The sequence below is a fragment of the Spea bombifrons genome, chromosome 2 (assembly GCF_027358695.1).
Source record: "Spea bombifrons isolate aSpeBom1 chromosome 2, aSpeBom1.2.pri, whole genome shotgun sequence".
In the NCBI taxonomy this organism is placed as follows: Eukaryota; Metazoa; Chordata; class Amphibia; order Anura; family Pelobatidae; genus Spea; species Spea bombifrons.
Genome location: NC_071088.1, coordinates 93,636,117 through 93,655,587, shown reverse-complemented (window position 1 = coordinate 93,655,587; position 19,471 = coordinate 93,636,117). Strand labels below are relative to the sequence as shown.

At 39.5% G+C, this 19,471-nt stretch overlaps 1 protein-coding gene across 1 annotated transcript; it reads right to left on the bottom strand.

Moving 5' to 3' along the window:
* Positions 1-1,050: 1,050 nt before the first annotated feature.
* GRTP1 (growth hormone regulated TBC protein 1) lies at positions 1,051-17,698 on the bottom strand. The gene is made up of 9 exons (XM_053455234.1): positions 17,594-17,698; positions 16,753-16,841; positions 14,424-14,575; positions 13,815-13,976; positions 13,356-13,480; positions 7,073-7,169; positions 3,403-3,575; positions 2,346-2,531; positions 1,051-1,437 (listed from the first exon to the last, which is right to left on the bottom strand). The coding sequence occupies exons 2-9, from the start codon at positions 16,791-16,793 to the stop codon at positions 1,348-1,350; spliced, it is 1,026 nt and encodes a 341-aa protein (XP_053311209.1). The 5' UTR covers positions 16,794-16,841; positions 17,594-17,698; the 3' UTR covers positions 1,051-1,347.
* Between the last annotated feature and the right edge of the window lie 1,773 nt (positions 17,699-19,471).

Genomic DNA, 19,471 nt, shown 5'->3' with positions numbered 1-19,471 from the left:
TGTTTTAGGTCGACATTTCTAAGGCAAAACTAGAGTTTGTGTGGCTATTTATGCACCGTATGTATCCCACAGGGGCAAAGGAGTACACCAGGAACTGATCAACAGCTAAACTACAGCGTATGATCACAAAGGATGCCGAGTCAACAAATGTTACGATGACCCTTTCTATACATTTAGTTAATGCATCAATACCAATATGTACGAGTGTAATGACCTTCGCACAAGACATGGCAGTAGATACTGACAATCTTCCTTTTAGCCTTAATTCTCGTACTGAGAAACATCACATCTTTTGCAGAACACAGCAGGGCTAGCTCCCTCCCTTTTACTGTTGATGGTATTTATTTTATATAGCACCTTCATACTCCACAGCGTTGTACAACAGGTTCTTGACAATTGGGAGAGTTCAGTCCTGTATGCAGCTCGCAGGGGAAGTGATTTTATGGGAAACAGGCCATGCAAGTCTACACTTTATCGAGACATTCGGCAGCCTTATACCACATGAACTACTTTGGTAGTTTGCTGAGCTTTCCTGATCTACTGCCTCTTATGGTCAGTTGTCTGTCCCTCGTATGGCATAAAATCTCAGCTGGGGCTCAGAAATTAAAATTGCTTTGGACGCCCATTCTGTGTTCTAGTTTTGATCAATCCTTCAATGTCTTTCAAGTTTGTGGACCTCAGAGATTGATATTAAGCAGGGACTACGTTTTAAAGGGCGAGAGCTACATATATAATGCACAAGAGCGTGCAGTAAGGTGCACAATCCACTCGTACTGGGTGTCTGCTGGTACGTGAGGGATTATTCAACTTAACAGGTAATTCAAAACAATTCCTTTCCACAACTTGGTAATGCAGGATCCACTAGACCCCGCTTGCACAAGAAACCCACTGGGTTTGGCCCCTCGTAATAAAGTCAATGAAATTGACCTTACATAGGCTAGTGAATAAACAGTAACGTAAAAAAGTTTAAAATAAGTGGGGTTTTTTTTGTATTGTGTACAGTGAATATATATTTGATACATTTGCAGTCTGCCAGGACAGGAAATAACATTGAAAATAAATATTTTAATATAGATCTGATTTACAAGTCTTAACAGATTAAATGTACATGCTTCAAGTAAATTTACAAAATCACAAAATATAGTTTCTACTAAAGTACAGTACAAAAAGTATTAAGCACTTAAAGGCAGGTGGGTTGGTCTCGGCTAACAGTCAGTGATATCCTTTCCCCCCCTCATGGTCAATCCTACAACATGTTTTGTATCATGTCCTTGTAGGGGGTTAATCTGTACAGTCGTAATAATGGAATGTGTAATTCATAATTTCCCGAAGATCAGAATTCTTGAATTATTCCTGAGTGAGTAGCGTCGACTTGTGTTTTTCTCGGAGTTTGGTAATAGTAGATCGAGATAGACTTCCAGGTTCAACAAAGATTCTCTGCAATAAAATACACATTGTCAAATGTCTGTCTATCTATCTATCTATATATATATACACACATACCGCATTGGCCTGATTGTAGGCCTATAATTGAGGTTTAGCGCAGGGGTGCGCAATTCCTATCACCCAACACCCAGTACATGCAGTTCCAGGCGCTGGGCAGGTGTTTTTTTTTCGTCTTTGATTTAGCCCTGCTAAATTATCCCCCGCAGCGCTGCAGGGGACCTGGATCCTACTCTCTGGCAGCCGGTGGACGTCTGCACGATGCAGACAACCCCCACTGGTGCCAGCACTTCTGCCGGGGCTTCTATGAAGGAGCGCCGGCATTACATGACCTTCCAGTGCTCCACCATAGAAGCCCTGGCAGAGGTGCCAGCAGCAGCGGAGGTAGTCTGAGGCTTCCCTGCAGCGCTATATATGGGGTATTTATGGGGCATAAAGCATATCAGGGGGCATAAAGCATAATAGATACAACATTTTTTTTAAATACATATATTCCTGTTTTACCATTCCACCAAACTTTAAGGGTGCGGCTTATAAATCGGGCGTATAATTATATATTCTGCACACACACATATGCGTATGCACCCCAGTGACTATACACTCCAAAGAATCTCTAACAAAAACATGATTAAATTATCTCACCAGGAAGTGGAACTTCATGCTAGGCAAGAATAATATATACACAAGTATATTATGCATGACACAGCAGGGGTATTAAACACGCTGTTTATCCAAAAAGAACGTAAAATATTTTGGCGATTCATAGTTTACTGCCAGTGCAAACATAAAAATCAGCACAAAATACATTAAAAGGCAACTTTAAATGTTTATTCTGTTCTATTAATAACACATCTTTACAGTATGCCCCTGCATATACGTGTGTGAATATATACACATTTTACCTGCATGAAGTCGTGGCATTCTGTAACAAATTTTCCTTTAGTAATCGCTTTGAACTTCTCACAAATATCAGGAAAATTTCTGGCTTCTAACAGGAATGCTTTGTAATGCTTGATTAGTGTTAAGGCCACACGGAAAATAATCTTTGATCCCTCATAGAATAAGCAGTCCCATATTCGCAACACTGTCTATGGAAAACGTAAAAAAAAAAAAAAAACTCATTCGATGTGATAGGATCTGCTTCATTTTCATCGCTATACGCAGCACAGGAAAAGTTTCTCTGTTTACTGAAGCTGCCTAAAACCTGTATAGCGTGTATGTCACTTGCTACACAGATACTACTGTTTGGGAAGGTAAAACAAAATTAATTCAAACAAGATTTTTGAATTGTATTCAATCAATTTTGAAAGTTTCTTACCCGAGGCATGTTGGTAACATCATAGTTGTGCAAAAAGACTACATGTGCACTAGGTGGCGCTTGAACACAAGAGTGATCCACGTGGACTCGGCTTCCGACCACTAGCATGGATTACATGTCTGTTTTTTCCCCAAGAATATTATGGGGGAAGCGAGATTTCCTTCATCACAGTTACCAATCCCCGTATGTATTTTCTACATACTGGCCAACTGGTCTCACAATAGATGAGCTGCCAGCATCCTGACTCTTCACATTTTCACTAGTTTCCATGGTAGCAAGCAGCCATATTCGGGATCTGATTTTAATTCTATTTTCATTCATGTTCAAGTGCAAAGCTCTCCTTTTTTATTGAAGTCTTGTGCATTTAAACACAGGAGACTTCCACTGTAATGGATGAACATGACTGCAGTCCTTTCATACAGACTTTTTTATTCCATCATCTATTCATAATGCGAGTGTGCCGGCACCATTTTTTTGGCAAACCAAAGCTCCCACATTGCTGGCACTTAAAGTGTCATAATATGTGGCTCCATACAGCCTACATAAAATAAAAATGAAATAGTGGTGTGTGTGTCACTTGGAACAAAACAGAACAAGCCGAGATCATGGATTCTTCTACATGGAGGAATGAAGAGGCTTACCTCTACTGGAAGGATGTCAATAAATAAGCAAATAAACCACCGGGAGACCACCAACGTCCACATCATACCATTTCTCTCCATCAAATCAGCCACTGCTGGAATCTTCATCTTCACCAGCTCCCCCAGAACCTCTTGGTCGGTTTTGAGACCAATCATTTCTGGGCTGTAGTAATCTGCACAAAAGAAAAACAAATACTACTACTACTAATAATCAATACTACCAACAACACTGCTAATAATACCCAATTCTAATAAACTATAATAACAATGGATTTATCTATTGCCATCACATTGTGCAGCACCTGGATTTATTCTAACTTAACACGGCTATTATCAATGAATTACATTAATGGTAATAACACCTTTATTTTATTAAAATGACTAAATCTCTTGATCTAATTGATTAATTGATTACGGGCACCTGCTGAAAGAGAAAGTACCAGTTACGTTATCTAAAGAAGACCCTGCTCGCAAGCTCAATCTAAAACAGGGCCAGGCAGACTCTTCAGGGAGGACCATGGGCGTAATTCTGGAGGGTCCCTGAATACAATTTGCACAATGCATTCAATGACAGAACACATACCAATGAACTTAAGCTTTTCCCAGATTGATTGTCAGAAAGCACAATATTTATACACTGCACTTCTAAATGTATAAGGGAAAGAATTTTGGTTTATGCTTCATCGTGCGCAACCGACGACCCGATACCTGCCGAGTCCTGAAAATGCTTGAGGAATTTGATCACTGGAAGTCTACCATCATGTAAAAAGAACGGTCTCTTGTATCAGATTTAGAAAGGGCTTGTTCTGTGGAGCTTTTTACTTTCTTTGTATACAATGGCTTCTGGCAGGTGTTTATAAGTGACCTCAAGGGATCTAAGACACATCATATTTATCTCCTAGCCTAGGTAGTATATCCAGCCACACAATCAGATTAGGAGATATTCACTGAACAGATTCAACCTCCAAAACAATGTCTTAGTGATACAAGACTGAAGAGTAATACATAAAAAGAAAAAGTAAAACCCCCCAACAGAAAACTGCCTACTCAAATTAACTTTTATTATTAAAAATGGCAGCATCAAGAGGAAAAGGGGAAAAAAAACCAAAAAAAAACAGACATACTTGCAGCAGGATGACCACATTAAGGACATTTAATTCTCACATGTTGCTGGCCAGAAAATATAAAGTGCTGCCTGCCGTGTGTGAGATCACATACGAGATGTCGGCAACATGTGAAAATGATGTGTGTCATGTAGCAATGACTGAGGTTGCCACCATCCATTGGAGCGCTTACAGCACTACATGATAAATTGGGCTATATGTGAAACCTTTGAAACTATACTGTGTAGTAATAATGGTTTTCTGGATCTGCACACAATTCGAGATGGGTTACAAGTGCGCTCTGTGTGAGAGTTCTGTCAAGTGTTAACGGGTAACAGTGCCCCAACCAGTCTCTAAATAACATGCGGCCAAAACGAAAGCTTCCACTTCTCATACTAATACTTGTAATCTACTTATTGCAATCTGCAGATCAGTGGTAGCCAGAAATAAAATGCTAATCCTTCAAATTCCTAATTTCGAGTCTCTGACTCAATGCTTGTTAATGACAAGCACCTTGAGGTTAGGAGCAGACACTTCAAAGCAGGTTAAATGGTGTTTAAATACCATTGCCACTGAACATGTGTTACCACAGGGATGGAAAAAACTTGTATAATACAATACATGGCTTGAACCAGGTTGTAGGCTACGAGCAAAAGCAAAGGAGGCGGCTTGGGAACTGTTTAAAAAGAGACAAGCAAAGATAAAGGGGATGTTCTTAAGGACTCTGGTAAGGAGAAATGTGCAGGGGTCTAACTGGGAGTTCTACGAGGGCAGCTAAGAATACCCCCTAGCTTGGTCTCTGATATGTAACTGGCAGACCTTTCTGGTGTAGATACAGCCACAACATGCACAGTGCGATGGCATTAGTAGATATTTTCTGGAGATCAAAAGGTCACTGGTCATTGGCTATAGTGATGAGAAATAAGTAATTGTTTGTATTTAACAGATTCCATGTATGACATCACATTTCCTATTTCGCTATTCAGAGACTCCGTTTGAGACCTGCAGTTGATAATCTTTGCCCGGCGCAGGCTGCTGCCCATCTGAGTTTATGACTTCAAAAGGGACCCCCAACCATTGTATGCACTTTGATGTTACATTGTGTCTTTTGCAAATGTATGGGTGGGTACTGCAAAATACTCTCATTTGCAATTGCCCAACACATTTTCCCTGCGAGCGATATATATACTCCCGCCGGTCAGCTCCGTCTCCGTAAACGCTGTGAGGGGTGGGAACAGGTGCCCTTGTGCACTCCTGTTAAGTGCTATACAAAACCACTGTAAACCTGGCGTTATTTCGGCACGTATTCATATTTTCTAACTGAACGTTAAATTTCCTATATGTAGGCAACACATTGTGTTAACTTTGGGTGCAGAAGCCACTTTCACGTAGGCAACAGGCCCAACTTATTATAAAACTTTATATTTGCAAAAAAAAAAGTGACGCGCTGTAAAAACAATGTACACACTAAAATAATATATATTAAGGTCAAACTTCACAATTGCCTAACCAATAAGGAGGTCTCATTATAAGGAGCACAAGTACTATTTTGGTGTATTTATGACATTTGTAATTTAATTTTTTCTTGTATCATGGGTGGTATTGTGCCTAAACAGCAATAAATAAACCTTGACATAGAACAGTGCGATAACCAAGCCATTTGTGGTTCTACTTTGCAATCAGGATCTTTCACATACAAAGCTGCTCTGATAAAGGCAAGGAAGACCTCGACAACTTTGAGATTAATACACTAAAGGAAAGAGATGGTGGGAGAGTTTAATCCCTTAAGGACCAGGACTATTTTACAGTACAGGACCAGAGCAGTTATTTATTTATTTTTTTTTACTAGGTCTTTCAGCACCTATTTCCCTCTCCTATCATTTCATGAACACAAATTATACACACACACATATATATATATATTATATATATATATATATTTTTTTTTTTTTTTTTCAAGACACGTAGGGCTTTTTTAATTCATATTGATATAAATGGAAAAAAAAAACAAGCGCTGCCTTTGTAATCTGGCATAGACTGACCCCACGATCACAGCGAGGTGGGACCTATTTTTTTACTCATGACATACCAGTTAAACCATTAGGCCTCTAGAGGTCATCTTTACCTGGCACGTCATTGGTAACAAAAGGGGTTAAAGGAGCACCCCAGCCCTACTTTCATTTTCAATGCATAGTGGAGTGCATTTGTATTTTTCGGTTACTGCAGAAGGCACTTTTCTTTTTTGCTGTGAATGCATTTGTGTGTATATGTATTTTAGTTAGAAGTTAGTTGGTTCTAAAGACTGCAGTCGGAGTTCCGATGCTGGGTTAAAATCAGTGGACAGAGATTATTTTTGGAACTCTGGCTATACCTTATCACAGAAATATTTCCCCGGAAGAAAATACACACATTTAGGAAATCTGAGCTGGTTGTTTTCTGAGGAATTTAGATAACAGTAGTATCTTCAGATGTCTGCCAACACACATTATAAATAACTCCATGTAACAACAAATTATATCCATAGCTGCTGAAAAGATAAATGCTTCTAAGAAGAACCCTTAACATACCAGGCAAAATGCGTCCAATTAGAGCATCTAACAACCAAAAGGATTTTTCTTCATCTTTTGTAACCAGGATTAGGTATCCTGCAATAAAATTCATACCCTGTAATAAAGAAAATAAAAAGTAGCATTACAATTTCCGCAATTACTGAACATTACTGAACATATAAGCTAGATATATCGGTATAGAGACAGAACTGTAAAAACAGAGGGCCAGCTGAGTTCCACAATTTTGCAATGAAGGGGACCTTCTTCACTCCTATGACCAAAGTTTGGGAATCGTTAAAAGAAGCATAAGTCCACCCTTTAAACTTATTTCAAAAGGTTAGTCTTCCACAGTTTTATTTGTTGTACAAAACTGTTCTGCTTGTACAAAACTGTTCCGCCGTGAAGAGCAGATCAAGATGGTAGAGTAGGCTGACTCAACAAGCTCTTTGGTGCAGACTTCAAAAGACTACAACAAATCAAATCAGCAGTACTTGTCATTTAAATTTACTACATATATTCCAGATATAGAACAGATTGCCAAAACAAGCTAATATAATGTTTTATTGAAGCTTGGGGTGCATGACCTAGGAATGCCAAGAAACAGTGCATGACAGATTCCCAATCATCCCCCCTTGGCTCAATGGGCATTTGTGACAAAACTGGGGCAGGTGGGACATGTAGCAAAAAGTAAAAATCATAGCTTAGTAACACCCAATGCACATGATTTAAAACAAAAAATAAATAAATTAAAAAAAAACAAAAAAAAAAACACACGAAATGAGACTATTTACCAGTTTCGTTTTTTTTCTCTTCTTTCTATCCGTTAAACTTATTTCTGGCCCTGGTCTTCACGCTCACTCTACAATACTGGGCCAGAAACAAACCCTAACTTCTGAACTCCCTTCCCAATTCAAGTCAGACCAGCGTCAAAGAATCTGAAAGTCGCTATAATGCCTGTATACAATGTTATTTTCATTATCTTTTGCCTTAAAAAGTTATCCCGCTTATCTATATAAAAAAGGTAGCCAGTTCCCTATGTCCCCACTAAATCAATTAAAAGCCATGGTTTTATGCAGACTCCTTGGGCCAGTATAAGAGAGCATGCGGTTGAACCCCAAGTCATGTTAAAAGAAACCAACAATTACTGAGGCTCATCTTTTGTGAAAAAATGTCAACCAGCTTCCTAAATCAGGAGGGGTTAGTAAATCAGCAAGGGAAAGCTGCAAGGCCACTAAAAGGTAAAAATATTGAAGAGCATCCAGTTGCATGCCAGCAGAATCCTTTTTGCACATTTGTGGATTAATTGTGATATGGTTCCTTGGAACAAGGAAACAGAATTAACATTAACCAGGAACAAAAACTGTTGCTTTGAATATTACAATATTGCTTTCACCAACATCTAATATTGGCTAATTAAAACAGGCACTTAATTAATCCTTGAGGAAGTGGACTTAACAGTTTTTTTTTCTAACTAATCTAAAATGGCACCAAGTGAAATGGGATCAATTAAGACGGCTAACTTTAGAACACTACAGGAACATTTAATGCTCGAACACAGGCACATCCATGAGATGCGATTTAAGTTACAAAGCTTGATGTGTCTTGTTTTAACCACTTTTGTGAAGGTGCCTGTGTGGTTGTAATGCTGCAAAGGAACATTAGGTCCTCAATCATCATCCTCTGGGACCACACTCCAGAAGGGAAATGTAGCCCCTTCCCCACCCCTATGATAAAAACCAGGAGAGGGCTGGATCTTTTTAGCCCTTCTCCAAAGAGAGGAACTACTGAAGTATTCAAAAAAGGGATGTGGGAGCCAAAAAGGCCACATACTCCACCAAATGTAGCTCCCCTGTGGCATGCAGTTTCTGTTCAGTGACTATTTAAACTTGAAAACAAAAAAAAAACAACATGTGCACGGAAAGAATAAAAGAGGAACCGTCTGAGTTCAAGGTGCTCTTCCCAGCCCAACCCCTTTCTGTGCTATGGTATACCCCAAGCGGTGAGCACCCAGGTGAATCTAGCCTGGGGCCACCATAAGGAAACCTCAGGCTTCCCTACGTTCTCAACCTTAAGGCCAGAGTATCAAAAGCTCTCTCGTTCTCACAGGTAGTCATGTTAGCCATGAGACGCTTACCATCACTTAGAGATACACTTTTAGTGACCCATGTTCAAGGACGACATGTCTGTAGGCCACTAATACAAATATTAGGGTATAACATCTGGAGACCACACCTGAACACATGACCACAACAACTGGACTGTTTGCACAAGTTCAGTAAAAACCCCAGTAGCCAAACAACCAAGTGTTTATTTACAAAGTTAAAAATTTGCAGGCAACAAAACATTTCTGAGTTCATTGCAAATTATGGAAGGCCAATTGCAATGGGTTTCTTGTGCATTTCAGAAGTTTGTTGGCTAATACACCCAAAGCCAGTACATATACAGTTAATTAGGGACTTAGTGAAAGTGACTAGTATTTGTAATCCTCAGTAGTCCTAACCTTTCTTCTTTCCCGCAGCTAGACAATTAGACAAACATTACGTCATTTTTTTCAAAATGGGAATAGGATAAATGCTTGTCAAGTGCTCCCCTTGAAAACATCCGTCGGTTTCAGACATTCCTAGTATAAGAACGTCGTACAGAATATGCAACAAATTAGCCTATGGGGACACATGGATAAAATGGAAGCTACACAAGGGCTTTCCATGGAATACCGTTGTGTATACTGTACACAAGCATATAGGATATTTGCCACGGCTGCACAAGAAACCAGACTTTTTGAGAGGGATTCAAATTTCCAAGCTTCATTCAGTTTTTCCAACAGGCTCACAAACACTTTACTTGGCCTGTGTTTTAAACCCGTACAGCCTGCCAAATTAACAAAATAAGTGCAGCCATGGAGACGGAACGCTGCTACAGAAGCATTCACAAGTATTTCATCACCAAGCCAGCACACAACAATGCTTCATCTCATTTGGGATGCTGATCGATTCACACAGCATTATACCTAGCCCTGTCGCTTACATAGAGAAACGTGAAATATTTATAATCTGCACTGTGGCCGACTGCATTGTTATTTCTCAGGATGAGGAGTCAAAGATGCCTATACACAAGTAAAATGTGATCCATGGAAATCTACTATATCACCATACAGGCAGGGGCAGATCAGGAGGGGCTAGTGCTGCCACCTGCCCTGGTTTGACCAGGACAATCCAGAAATCAAGAGGTATGTCCCAGAAACCACCAGGCATGGTGGAGGTTTCCAAGCAGAGGCTGAGGTGGGGGTCACTTAGTTTTGCCTTACGTTACCCCGCAGTAGCAGTGCGCTGTGTGTGCTTTTATTGCATCCCATGAAACTGCTGAGTTCCTGCCATCGCAAGCGGCCCAGTCCAGGTCGCACTCCCACAAGCCCGTTTAGTAAATAAACTCCACTGACTTCTATAAACACAAAACCATGCCACAACCTGCAGAGTATCTCTTTTCTCGTAGCTATATCTTCCTGGGTGAGGTTCCTGACACAGAGATTCTGAGCCTTGCATTTTCCACTTACTGAATGCGGCACTAAACGAGCTTCTTACTGCCTGATCCTGTGACATGACAGGAAATCGAATGCTAACTCTCCCATCACCGATCGTACTCCAGAAATTAGGTCTGGTTTTAGCAAATACCCCATCCCATGCACCTAGTGGCCCCCCATACCACTCAGCACAACTGTGCTCCTGCTGTGCACTGCAGCAAGCATGGGCCCCTTGCTTCCAGTGGCCCTGGGTCAATTGCCCTTTTTGCACCTTCGGTATACAAGACAGGCCTATAGAGTATAGACCTTTATATGTGCCCAATAAACCTTCTGCAGAAGCTTAAAGAGCACAATGGGAAAATCAACTGTTCTGCATGCACAACCATAATGCAGATTGTTTTTATAACTTTTGGAAAAATGAATTCTACAAGATGTTGCTCGTAAGAATGGCAATATATATTTCTAGACCATTTGGACACAACTCAATGGATGCCTGCTCTGTATGTCTACTCGAAGGTGGGAGACATGGCTCACTCCAGATCTAAACACTTTTAGAGGTCCAACGCAGCCACATGGTTTCCATAGCCTCTGTCCTCCTGCATTTCCTTCAGTATCAATCACCTTGCCATTGACACACCACTTAAATTCATAGCAACCGATTGCTGTTATAAGCCTTATGTCCTTTAATGGTGAACTGGCAAAAAAAACAACTAATGTATTGGTGGGATCCCTTGGTACCTGGGAAAGTGGAAAATTCATTAGGTGGGAACCTTACAGACAGCAGTTGATACAACTTACTCTACTGGGTATGCTGACAAATTCAGTTACAGCCGAGCTTGAATACAGTTAAAACCTTGTAGACTCAGTAACGCCTTGAAAACTTCCGATTGCGCCAATAACCACGAGACTGAAAACATATTAAAACAGAATTAATAAGTCAAGACTTGCCTTTATTAGGGGTGCTGTAACCTGGCAAGATAATGTAATCACAGCACATAATCAAAACCACAGCTTTATAGCCGCTTAATTAAAAGGTGGATGCTATGCGCACAATTAATCCATAGGTGTATACCGGTAACTATAATATGTTTTGCCATCATAAAACAGCATTACAACAGTGCTACTTCATTTTCACTGTAGAAAATCTTACATGAATATTCCAGTCAGATCCTTATTACCCCCCCAAAAAAACAACTCTGATCACAGGCAGGACTTAAATGAGTAGTCCTTAACCTGTAGGACATAAATTCATGGGGTACATTCTAATGGAGTCCTATAATTGTATTATATAAGAAGTTACTGTGGATGCTTATATAGCACACACTAGGGGCACTTGCCTAGCTTGTAAATCTTCCTACAGGGTATAATAACCATGTCTACACATTTAGTTTATCTCACAGGTATTTTAACCAAGATAACATCACTATAATGGATCATTAATGCAATATTTCTTAGAAATCATAGACTTTCCTGATTTTACAGATTCAGTCAGTTCTCGTATAACGCGATATGTGTGTGCTCCTACAAACCACAGAACAATGCAAAATCTTGGAATAAAAACTTACGAGGGCTTAAGAGAAAAATTAGGCAGGGGCACAACACGTATAAACCTTGTCCGTGACACGTAAAAGAAACAACAGCCACCAAAATTAACCAATTTTAAGTTTTACACTTAATATGACACTTGAAAAGCAAAAAGACCTGAAGTTTGCCTGTGGATGTGGGTGTCGGATTGCAAGGTATTGGGAAGTGTTTAAAGGAGGGTTATCTGAAATTGGACAGAAAGTTGTAACCCCAGATGCTAACTGGTGTGGCCTTCATGGTTCCAAATTTGTCCAGTTGCCATAAACGACTATTCTACTACGTACAGCATTATAGTTTTCTTCAAGCCATTGTAACTGCCATTTCAATAACACTTAAAACACTTGATAAAAGTCGTAGTATAGCCTTCTGGTTTCCGTTGTCATCTTCAGCCACTACTTGGCCAAGCTGTGGTTAGATCAGAGAGAGATCAGTTGCATTTTCTACCTCATCAGATGCAACCTGTTTCACTAGAACAACACAGCCTGGATTCTATAATAGTTCCTGCATTATCACCTTCAGTAACAGCAACTAACATCTTACATGTTTACCTTAAATGCTGCTATCACACCCTGATCATGAGGCTGTATCAGAGAGGTGGTTTTTGGGCACAAAAATAGCATGTTCTCTCATTTCTGTCAAAACCGTTTATTATTTCGAGCTTCTCCTAAATACTTGAAGCTTTCTTTTTGCGGGCATTGATTGGCATGGTGCACTATGGCAGCTGGTAGCCGTTTGAGGCGAGTGCATGTGTGTGCTTTGTTTATTCCTATGCAGTGATATTCAATTGGTAGCTGTTTGAGGCGAGTGCATGTGTGTGCTTTGTTTATTCCTATGCAGTGCGATTCAATTGGTAGCCGTTTGAGGTGAGCGTATGCGTGCATCTTGTGTATTCCTACACAGATTGGTGCAATTGGCAGATGTGTGAGGTAAGTGTGTGCATTCCTATGCGGTTTGGTGGCGTTTTCTGCGTTCCCCTACTGTTTCACTTGGACGAGATCACGCGTTAAGCAAACAGGAACTTCACATTATGCTCAGATTGTTCCTATATAGAAATATATCCATATCTATACACATATATCTACCACTTTGGAATAAATTGTGTTTTCAAAACACAAGATATACCAGATAAACAAAACAGACTGTATTATAAAATTTACAGTAGTAACAGTTTAGAAAATGATAGTATGAGAAACAGATTACCTGACAGTACCCCACGCTTTTATTGTGATGCCCATAAGCCACCAAGACATTGTACAAGTTGGTCTGTAAACATGGATTTGCGGTTTTATGAAACTGCACATTATCGGGAAATGTTCTGTTTAGATCTGAAGAGGAAATAAAACATGAAGACCACATCAGTTACTATGGAGTATGCCATGGACTACAGCAGGAAAAAATACAAGATAAATAAGCAGCTACCTCATGATGAACACCTACCACAAAGGTAAAGGATGGGATTTACCTAGCAATTTGTATGATAACCTACTCTGTACAAGTCTGGAACATCACAGCCACTTTAACTCCCATGGTTGCCATCATTGTGAGTGGACATTTTAAAAAACAAAACAAAACAAAACCACTGAAATCTGGATTTTTTTGTGGCTTTTCCATAACCCTCTACTCCAAACTGTATAGTCAAACAGAAATCTGAGATCTTACCGGTACGAACAGCATCCTCAAGTTTTAGATTCCTTTTCCCCTCATCCAGTACACTTTGATAGTATCCAGGATTTTGATCCATTTGAGCCTGGGCCCCACTAATGATCATCCATACATTGCAGCGATGTTCGCTAGGAATGCCTTTCCTAATATACCGCTTAACTGGAGAAAAGAGAGGGAGGGGGAGCAAGGCAACAATGAGGACCAAGATTCTTATAAAATTAAATCAATCTTAGATGAACCATGCATAAAAAAATAAATCCAAGAATGATTAGATGATTTTTCAGGGAAGATAAATACATGAAGCTTAGTTAATGTCAGGCATATGATAAATGGAAAGAGAAGTCTCATTGCCATGGAGCAAATGTACTTTGCTTTTAGTTCCAAACAAACAGAAATATAGCATAGGTTGAAATCTTAGTTGTGGACACGAGTTACTGACATATACACGTGTATTAAATAAAAATAAAGTACTTGTCTGCAGAGAGTGTGATAGAGCTAATTTTCAGCCTGGTGGCAGGGGTTAATACGGAGATGCAATTTAAGCATGGGCTACACATTTGTTTGAAGCATTTCAATCCACATATTTGTATATATCCAAGAACATACCTTTAATGCTCTTTTCTACAGCTGTGGATTTCTGCAAGAGCTTGGACCACTTTATAGCCCTCCTGGTAAGAATTGTAAGGTATCTGGAATTGAAGTCTTCATAAAACACATAATCAAATTCGTCAGGCCTTTGAAAACCATAGGGATCGATTCTAGGAATAAAAAAAAATTGTTAACATTAATAAGGGCTGAATTCAGTCCAACTAAGAAAACACCAATGTGCATATATATATATATATATATATATATATATATATATATATATATATATATATATATATATATATATATATTATATATAATATATATATATATTACACACATATATATATATATATATATATATACACACACACATGGCCTGTGAAAGGGATGTCCCAATTTTAGGCTACAAGATTTAATATTCTCAAGATTGTTAGTTTGCGAGCAGGGCTCTCTCCACCTAATGAATCGGTTTGTCAGTCTGTCAATTCTCGTCGTCGTACCCCTTGAACATACGTATTGTATTAAGCGCTGCGTAAATTGTTGGCACTATATATAAAAGATAATAATATTAACCAAAAATGAAAGTGTCTTTAAAGCTACCTGTGATGGGCTAACTGAAAATGATCATCTAATGTATTCTATTATTTTATGCTGGGTTCAACTGTCACAATAGTTTTTTTTAAATCTGACCTTTGTCGAGGGAGTGCTACATATGCAGTGTTTCATGAACAGGAAGATTTAGATGCTTTGGCAAGTAGTTTGACAACATATAAAGCTTGCAGGTTCTTTATTGCTTCTTTGACAGCTAATGGTTCCATTGTTTCCTAAATGGACACTATAAGTAAGATGTATGGTGGCAGGTAACAGATCTTGCAAAAAGATTAAAACGAACACATACCAGATCACTAGAGCAGACCTATCATTAACAAGAGTACAAAACACCTCCATTGTCACACAATCCAGAGACAAGTCACCACTGAAACTCATCCCATAGCAATCATCATCACTACAAACTAAGAACATAAAAAATAAATCTTAAAGTGCCTACCTGCCATCCATGCCATAAACAGAATAGCTATCTAATGAACCCAAAAGAGTTTATTATCTACAGTTAACAATTAACTACCGTTTTCCAATAAAAGTGCAAACCTCTGGTGGCCCTGCATTTGACTTATTGGAATATATTAATCTTCTACAAGCTACCAAGATGAGAAATTTGGTGTTTCTTCAACCATGACGTTTTAGCAAATTTGCTCAAGCGGTAAACATAGTTACAAAGTCTATTTGGATACCTGAAAATAATTTACTCGGTCACCAAAGCGTTCCACAGTTAGCACGCACCTACTGTAAACGTGAAGAGTTATTACCGACCCAGAACAACCACGTCAGCCTTGGGTCCTATTGACGGATTTGACTGCTATTCCCATCACAAAGCACACTAATTGATAAGGATGTGATGTGCAGGAGGTACTCAAGCAGTAAGGGAAAAAGTGAAGTCAGATTTATGTCAACATGAAAGGTCACGCCATACTCCAAGCAAACACGTGATATTCAAAGAGGGAGAAAAGAACAAATACAAGACATCTAAAGTATTTTCTAGACCTGTACCTCTTCATTTGTAAATTAAATTTGACAAATCTGTGCATATGTCCAGAAAGGAAGAGGGGCTTCCAAAGAACAAACTAAAATGAACAAGAAACCTGTCTCTTCCATTGAATTTTAGAAAATGTCAGCATATGACATAATCCAATGGTATAAGCATAGCAAGCGATAGTATTACAGAGATTCAAACAAAACAGCAATACAAGCTACGAAGAACCTGTGGGATTTTATGACATATTCAACTTATTAACAATGCATCAGATCGGACACAGAAAGAGCCAATTGTATGTTTAGCAGTCAACACAGACATGGCTTTATTGATCTTTCCTTAGATCTGCATTTGTAGAACAGGTGCAACAGAAGGGATGGCCACGGAGAGCAAGGGCAGGGCTGGCCCCTCCTCGGTAATAGTAAAACCAGGAAACAGACATCACCCTGTGTATGGTTTCTATCAATTTCCATTCACCAGTAGAAAAGTACAGCTTACCTCCCTAGTTTATGATGATCTCACCCAACACTTGGCAGGTAGTAGAACTATTTTTAGCAAAGATATTCCAGTATTTGTTAATGCTTATTAAATACTATATTATAGAATCAGGTACAGAATCAAACGGTAAAAAAAAAAAAAAAAAGTTTTTTTAAGAACTGTATTTAGAGCAAATCTTATGACGGCCAGCGATGAGATCATCGTCCAGTAACAGTTTCCCAGCGACTGCTGCTGGCGTGGCAGTAATGCACTTACCTGGGGATTCTGTCTTTCGGTGCCTCATTCTCCTGTGCCATTGGAACAAAGGTACTCTATCCGATTTAGCGTGCGCAGACACCAGCTCGCTGGAGGGCAAATCAAACAACAATAGCCGTGCTTTAACACCAAGTGTGGCTTTTGCATAAAGTTAATAACACAATCGCTGTGACTTTTTTTCTAATTAGATATTTATGTAGCGTCTATAAAATAGTTTAGAAAAAATTACAATGGCGTGATTGATCAATACAAACATCTAATAATAAGAATGTTACATTACAAAGTTATATTAATTGCACAGGATATACCAAACTATATAGATATAAAATAAATGTATCTCATATATATAGTTACAGTCAAACTAAAACATTAACTTAACCCTTTGGTTAGCGATCAGCACGATCACTGGGATACAGCATTACATGACTGAAGTTCATTGAAAGTCAGTAAGGGCTTCAGATGAATTGTATTGTGTGTATGATGTGTGTTATAAGTGTCACTAGCAATATGTAATCAATTAATAACATGATTGTCAGAGTTGTAATGCCGTGGGATGTCTCCAGTAATGGTGTTTCTCACACAGGCTTCCTTATTCTGGGACCCGGGAGTTTCTAGAACTTGTGGTATTTGCCTCTGGTTGTATATAAATACCCCGGCTGTCCTAGATTAGTGACCGGCTCTCCGGAAGCTGCTCCCTGCACCTGTCCTCCATACACTATCCTCAGCCGGCAGCCTCCATGGCAGGCAGAAAGGTCCTGTAACTTTAAAGTGCCTGCCCGCAGCAAGGACCCAGCACATTAAATGGCTAAGCGCACAGAAGGAAGAAAGAAAGATGGCTCACCTGCCGCGGTTCACGAAACACAGGCTACAGAGTTCACCTCGCTGCCCATTTCCCTCCCGGGCTCTGCATTATAATCCAAGTCCACGGCTCAGTGACGAAGTGTCAATCACTGAGCGCGGGGAGGGGCTAATGGGCGTCTTGTGTTTTTTATATTGCTTGTCTTCTGGTTCGGCTCGTTACTGGACCAGGTTCCATGGGCGTGGATTGGTTAGAGTGGGCGTGGCGAACGCTCAGGAGCAGGGAGGTTTGGTCTGTTCTGTGACCTGTAGGTGTATGAGGCTGCGGTGTGCTTGTAAACTTTTGTCGGTGAATGGACATCATCTTGAGAGATATGGCCTTGCAGAGGCAGGTTGTATGTCCAAGTGCATCATGCCTGCTCAGACTCCAAGCATGAAGTCTACAGCAGTCGGAGTGATAAGATTGATTCTGTTAAATCGGTTGATCGTGTTGGTGTTTTTCTGTTCTGTCAAATGTGGTGAACCCCCCTCTCCAAATACATGGTGGATTATGCAGAAATCTAATGCATTTGCCCATCCCCCAGCTATAAGATGTGTGGCACACGTCTGGCAAACACATCTCCGTGCGCATGATATACTTAACAACCAGTCATGTCCTGTAAGGCTTGGTGAACGCTGCTGGCAGGTGTCGACCGCCAGGCACATGTGCAGAATACACCCTCATTGATTTGAATGCAAGCACATACCTTCCACTGATTGGCTGCTTCAAGAAGCCAATCAAAGGCAAGAGTTTTTCGACCATGTTGGAAGAAAGCACACATTTCTTTACTAAACATTCTTCTTTAGTGGGGCTGTCAGGGACATTGTGTGTAGAGCTATGGATGTGGCGTTAGCAGAATAGATAACCAACGAGGCATTTAGTAGCATAATAACATATTTCATTTATACAGTTTAGGAATCTCCACAAATTGATGAAATCGTTCCCCTGTCTCGATTACAATTACATTGTAACGTCACCACAATAGTGGTACAAATATTATAGATTGTTCCCACCATTACAAATACAAGTTCATATAGCTATTGACATAGCAGGTCCTTATGGCTGTGCCCTCAATTTTAAATAATGCTGTCGAAAAAATTATGGGTTAAAATGAAATTATATTGATTATTAAATGCAAATACTTTTCCAGTTTAATGGATTAAGAAGAAAAAATGACATCCCTTCCAATCCCTTCTCATGACGAATGCTGCTATAAAAAGCCACAACTGTTTGCATAACACCTTTAGTGTCTGTTTTGTATCTTTGACGAACAAGGGTGATTTAAGGACAATGGGGAACAGCAATTTACATATCGACTCAAGTTTTAGATTAGAGTGCTCCTGAAACGATTTTAGGAATATTGAGGAGATTCACTGCTGACATTATCTAGGAAGGTAATACCGCTGCAATAATACATTATAATAATATAATGGAAAAAGATTAAAGGTCTTTTGCTAGCATTCTCCTCCAGGAATGTAGCATTGATCACTACATTTTATTGTCAAATCAGTTTTCCTGCTTCTCTGTATTGGTGCCCTTTAATACCAGTTCTTACTGCTCCCGTGACGAAGCCTAGTAATTTACAATAATGAACAAACACAATCTGTTTTAACTAATAACAAAAAAAATTGTATTGTTCTTGTCCATATTGAATACATGATTTAAACATTCACAGTGTGGGTTAGAAAAAGTATGTGAACCCCTAGGCTAATCACTTCAACAAAAGCTAATTGGTGTCAGGAGTTAGCAAACCCAGAGTCCAATAAATGAAACAGGATTGGTGGTGTGTTTTATAGCTACTTTGACAAAAAACATTTTGGGTTTGTTATTCTCAAGAAGCATTTGCTGATGTAAGCCATGCCTCACAATAAAGACATCTCA